General features: G+C 39.6%; 1 protein-coding gene across 1 annotated transcript in view; it reads left to right on the plus strand.

Annotated features, from left to right (window-relative positions):
• The window catches only part of tm2d1 (TM2 domain containing 1), a 38559-nt gene extending 35856 nt beyond the window's left edge, over positions 1-2703 (plus strand). The window contains exons 7-8 of the mRNA XM_076277800.1: positions 1060-1178; positions 1926-2703. Of these exons, the coding sequence (XP_076133915.1) occupies positions 1060-1170 (111 nt within the window). The 3' untranslated portion in view covers positions 1171-1178; positions 1926-2703. The remainder of the gene's footprint in view (positions 1-1059; positions 1179-1925) is intronic.
• Positions 2704-6404: the final 3701 nt, after the last annotated feature.

Here is a 6404-nt window from a genome sequence, read left to right on the forward strand (position 1 = left end):
CGTCTTGGTAGTGTATATGTAGGTCTAATTGAGTGCCTGTCACTTTAAGACGTTTGAGGGAACCCTTGCAATTGTAACACAGTTGAAAGGCTGCTGATGTGTGGATGCAATTCATAACGTTTTCTACATAGTTAAAATAAAGGTTGGTACTTCTCCTTGTGACAAGCACTTTTGAATTTTGGAAAACACTTTTCCATTTACATTGGGATTTTGCATACATTCAGTGTCAGAGTCAATAAAATGAGCCCTTCAACGAAATTGACAAGCAGCAGTATGTAGGCTAAGCATGCTAAATTCGACATCCAAACAGTATTCTAACGTTAGCTTTGAGATACTGCTTGATTTCATAACTTAACCTTAACTTTAACTTAAGTTTAGTCTCTTCAATGCAGAATTCACTTCAATGCAGCAGTTTTGAACAAATTTGTCACGATGCTAAGCGGATTTAATAGCAATTTAGCCAGACGTCTTCTATGCAATGCTTCTATGTGGCAACAACAATCCTTCAACAATCGTGAATATTTTGTTAAATGCACATGCAGAGGAGTGGCAGCAGGCTACGAGAGAGAGCGGGGCGGGGCAAGGAAAGGCTGCGTGCGTAAAAAGCGCAGCTCAATGGCAATGCAAGGATTTGACCTTATATTTCATCTAAATTAAATTAAATTAAACATAGAATATTAATCTGTGGCGGCCGATTTTTATTTCGTGGCGCCCCGCCACAGATTAGTCAATGTATGGGAAACACTGGGGGAGCTACCTCTCTGGTGTATTTTGTTTGGTCCTTGATTAAAATATAATGTATGTGTTTTGGACAAAAGCGTCTGCTAAGAAATTTAAATATAAACATATGCAACAAATATGCAACGTCATGCACAATCACTGACTGCATTTTAACACAAAAACATTGGAGCTGTTGTTGTTACAGCTGTCTGATTTCTGTGATATACAGTAGTAAACATAGACCTAATTGCAGTATTCTGTGAAAAATGGAATTTGCATGCAACATGTGATGTATGCCGTTCTTGTTGGTTAAAGTAACACAGATTTGTGTATTCTCAGATTGTAGGGCCATCTGATGGATCAGACTACATTGTGGATTACTATGGAGCTCGGCTGGTTCATCTCTCCATCACAAATGAGACCTATAGAAGAACACAGCTCTCCTTATGAAAAGAAACGTGAGTAATGTCTAACGATTCCAGCGCAGTAGTCTTTATCTGACAACAACATACTGTATATGTATGCATGCAAAACTCTAATGGAAAGTTTCCAGTGGAAGTTGCAGATCCATCAGCTGATGTGATCAGAAAAGTCCTTGTAAGCCTTCGGTAGAGCTGTCTACAATTGCTGTAAATGTCTTCAGACTGGGCAACCATTCCCTATCATAGCATGTAACCATGGTTGCATTCATTTTGAAATGAATAGCTGGGTTTTGTAAAAATGGTTATGCCAAAGGCACCTTTAACTTGTGTACCATACATATTTAAACTTTCCTTTATCCTTTCTTCTCCTCATTTGCACTTTGTTTCTGCTCCCATTTTACCCTTATAATCATCTTTACCTTGATAAGCATTTTGCCCCCTCCTGTTCTTCATGTGTCACCTTTACTGTCCCCCAGCTCCTCTCTGCCCCAGCATCTACCTCATTTAGTCAGTGGTTAAATGTCAGGCAATGGAGCAAACACAGGCCTTTGACTTTCATGAGAAGAGTCGTGAGGCTGCACTTAGTAGGGCCTGTGGGTGCTTAACATGTTCACTGCCCTCCACTTTTGCTCTCTTGGTCTTCCCTTCCTAGCCGAGATCAGATAGTAGATTTGTGTGTGTGTGTGTGGGGGGGGGTCAGTTCTGCAAACTGGTGTTCTAGCACTTTTTTGTATTCATAATAGTAGAAAATAATTTTGTACAAACATGTTCTTTTCATTCCAGGTGGAGGAATGTTCACTGATCCATAGGCTGATCGGGAGACTGGTTTTCCTAGGAATACCTCCAGACTTGTTTTTCTAGAGACATCTTTGATGAGAACTCACATTGAAGGGCAGTGGTGATGGACTGGGCAGTGGATTTCTTAAGATGCAGCGCTACTCTTACAAATAGACTGGGTCTGGAATCTATGTAAATACTGTGTTGTATATATTCTGAATAATAGAATGACTATCTGGACTGGCTTGAGAGCTGTCGATGGTCACTTTTATGTCTCTTTAATTCCGACCTCATTCACTTCACTTCACTTCACTTCATTCATCCCCATTCATTTGTATTCCTGAACTCTGATTTTTTTTTTTTTACCAGTGATTCATATAGTATTGAAGTATTTGCTCCTGCTATATAGTTCAGGCTGATGTGTAAGTGTGACCTTGAAAAACCTTGAACCAAGTTATTAATATCAACAGTTTATAGCCTAGTTCAATTATTTCATCTGGTCATAATCATAAAATATACACAGGTCATTATGTTGTTGTTCACCTGACATTGACTACTTTGTACAGACACTAATACTGCTTTCACACATGAATCCCGATGGACTAAATTATATCACCGTCGGTCAGACATAGTTCAAAGAAAACTATGTTCACAGTTCTCGTAAGACATTAAGATGACATGAATAACTTGCTGCCTGTTGACTGTGTGTGGATTGTATGGCTGAGAGGCTACTGTGCAGCCTTTTGCAAGTCGTAAATAAATTGTTGGATTGTTTTACATGTCACACTCACACAATATTTTTTTATTTAGTCCATTTCTTAAGCATAACATTACTTTATCTAACAAATCTTTTACATCTAATACATATATCAGTATTGATAACTCTATGTTAAAGAATGGAGCTTTAGTTCTAAAATATAAGTATATATACTCTTTTGATCCTGTGAGGGAAATTTGGTCTCTGCATTTATCCCAATCCGTAAATTAGTGAAACACACTCAGCACACAGTAAACACACAGTGAGGTGAAGCACACACTAATCCCGGCGCAGTGAGCTGCCTGCAACAACAGCGGCGCTCGGGGAGCAGTGAGGGGTAAGGTGCCTTGCTCAAGGGCACTTCAGCCATGCCTACTGGTGGGGTTCGAACCGGCAACCCTCCGGTTACAAGTCCGAAGCGCTCACCAGTAGGCCACGGCTGCCCCCCAAACTGCCGAGCCCACCCGTCATTGTGCTGAACTGCTGCTGAGGCATCTCCGTTACTTTTAGTATTGATGCTAAAAGTTGAAGTGGGTTTGACCAGTTAGCCTATAGCTTTCTGTTTGCCATAGTCTAGCTATAGGTTAACTGGTCTAACCCACTTCAAGTGAATTATGCCAAGCTAGGCAAACGGTGTCGACTAGGACTGTGTCTCAAACCGCATACTTCTGTCTGTACACTGCTAGTGTGCACTGAGCGCTTACTTTTCGTACCCACAGTGTGCCCACTTTTCGATGGTTAGTATTGTCCCAGTATTTACACTATATACATAAACTAAGTATTTGAAGTGTGCAAGTAGGTATTGCACCCACAGAGAAGAGAAGGGCATGTATCCTCTTAACTAACTCAGCAAATAAGCTCATAAGAAAGAAGAAATTGTTTTTATCTCATTGATATGTTGACATTTTGCAAGTACTACTCACTGGTGAAGCCAGCCAGTGAATTTAGGAAATCTTAATCTTAAATACTCTAACCCTGATCACCATTATACTTTGTTGTGTTAGGTAAGTGTTTTCCCCATGAATACATAGTACTTGCCCACCCCCTTCATCCCCAACACGTCCAGAATCCAGCTGTGGGTCACTGAGCTCAGCTTATCAATACAAGGGAGGATAAGAAACTGGAGATTTATGGGGCTTACTGAATGAGAGTGCTGCAGCACCGTACCCCTCAAACCCCCTCCTCCTCCCCCCAGCCTGCAGTGGCCATTCCTCATCTGACCGAGGGCTTTATAGAAGTGCAACCTGACAGAGTGAAGGAATTAAGAACTGGAGAGAGCAGAGAATTGCAAGGTGTGTGTAGGGGGAAGGATTGCACCTACTGTGTACAAGGTGAGGTGTAAGATAACACAAAAAAATGCTATAGGGCAATTCCACGCAAAACTGTCACGTCCATAATGCCAACTAAATACCATGGCATTGTGTTGGTGTTATGGATGTGACGGATGTGTTTTGTGCGTAATTGCCCTATATGTACAGTATATGTGAAAATACAAAATGAACATAGAGCTAGAACGTTTTTAAAGCAGAAATACAAGCTTTGACACACGAAAGAGCAAAGTAAAGAGTGTACGGTATTAAGGTAGTAGTAGAGGAAAAAGCATGGAACGGGTGCTTATTAAAATTTAATACTTATTAATATTTTATGTACATTGATGTGTTCATGTCTGCCATATACACTATATTGCCAAAAGTATTGGGTCACCTGCCTTGACTCGCATATGAACTTAAGTGACCTTGGGTTTAATATGACGTCATTCCACCCTTTTTGGCTATAACAGCTTCAACTCTTCTGGAAAGGCTTTCCACAAGGTTTAGGAGTGTGTTTATGGGAATTGTTGACCTTTCTTCCAGAAGCGCATTTGTGAAGTCACACACTGATGTTAGACGAGAAGGCCTGGCTCTCAGTCTCCGCTCTAATTCATCCCAAAGGTGTTCTATCGGGTTGAGGTCAGGACTCTGTGCAGGCCAGTCAAGTTCATCCACACCAAACTCTGTCATCCATGTCTTTATAGACCTTGCTTTGTGCACTGCACAGTCATGTTGGAACAGGAAGGGACCATCCCCAAATTGTTCCCACAAAGTTGAAAGCATGGAATTGTCCAAAATCTCTAGGTTGAGATCTAGGTCTCTTGGAGAAGCAAGTAGACTTACTCACACACATCAATCTGGAGAAAACTATTTAATTTACATGCAGCATATACATTGAGCATACATGCCAGGTTGATTGTGGCCATTAATAATAAAAAAAAGTAACCAGCTTCAAAGTATTGGTTGTAGAACAAGGTCTGCTGATATAGTTAGAGCTATGAAGCAGGGAACCATGTTGATGATGGCATTCATTTGCCATCAATGCAACCTTGAAAAGTATTATTCCCAGCCTGCTCAAAGTTTGCAGGGAGGAAGACAGACATGTTCTCAGTATGATTGGACCATTACAAGTTGGTACTGCATGCCCATTTGTTTCATATATGGCCCTAGATATAAAACAAAATGCAAAGCTGGTGACATTGAGGGTATTCTAAACTATTTTTTTTGTATCCACATGACACCATTCATTATTTTGTCTGCAAATACAGTACTTTATTGATGTTGAGACAATATTTGAGGTCTCTGAAACAAATCAACATGAAGAAATTAAGGATGAAACATGGTGTGATTGCATTTTTTGGTACTTTTCATAGGACTAAAATGTTGTGTGGGTTAGCTAGTAGAAACACGAAAATCAACGTGGGAAAAGCTCAGTTTATAGTCATTTTGTGTATAAAGTGCCAATGATGTACCATGTTTCATTCATATATAAAAACACTTGGTTACATTTTATAGCAATGCATTTTCATTTTTGTCCCTGAGGCAAAACAATGATGTTGACTCTATTTATCTACAGCAGTGGCACTTTGAACACTAAATGCCCATACACTACTTTCACATAGATTTTCAAGTGCCTCTTACAGTAGTTACTCCACATACAGTACCATTTTCATCCTATGAAAATGACAGAAAAATACAACCTCCCTTTGTTTAATCCTTAAAATCATCAAGTCCATTATACAGTATGTGGAGAGCTCAATATTGGTACATTAATAAAATACAGTATGCAAAGAAAAAAATAATGATTGATACCAAATGCGTACAAAAACAAGTTTATACTTCCCTCAATGTCACTCTTTGCACTTTTTTGGAGGTGAAGAAGTAGGAGAAAAAGGAGGAAGAGGACGCAGAGGTGAAGAAGCGAGAGATAGGGGATGACAAGGACAAGGAGGTGAAGTTAGAGGAAGAGGACAAGGAGGAGCAAGAGGAGGACAAGGAGGGGTAAGAGGAAAGGTAAGAAGAGTAAGAAATAGCCCTTTTACAGGCAAAAAAAATCAGTCTACATGTGGGGATATTGACTAGACAAGCAAAAGCCAGATGTGTTTTTTATTCATACCATCAGTGTGTAGTTGCCACATTGTGTGCTTATTATTGTGATGGCTTGTGTTTACTGTTTGATACGAAAACACCATTTTTTCCCAAGGTGTGAAAAGTTAAGCAAGATTAGTTAGATTTTGCAAGAGAACTACAATGTTTTGCTGATTTGGTGAAAGGTTTTCCTATTTGTGTGTAGAGTTTTGCAAAAATAGCCATAGTTACAAAAAATGTGCTTAAGCAATCACAAAAAACTGCAATGCAAAACATTGCTTCCCAGATAATGTGATTTTAAGCCTGTAAAAACTTTTTTGTAAAAAAAGT

Source organism: Alosa pseudoharengus, unplaced genomic scaffold (genome assembly GCF_046254945.1).
Source record: "Alosa pseudoharengus isolate Yale_2024_CS ecotype anadromous, Long Island Sound unplaced genomic scaffold, YU_APseudo_1.1 YU_APseudo_1.1_scf_11, whole genome shotgun sequence".
NCBI lineage: Eukaryota > Metazoa > Chordata > Actinopteri > Clupeiformes > Clupeidae > Alosa > Alosa pseudoharengus.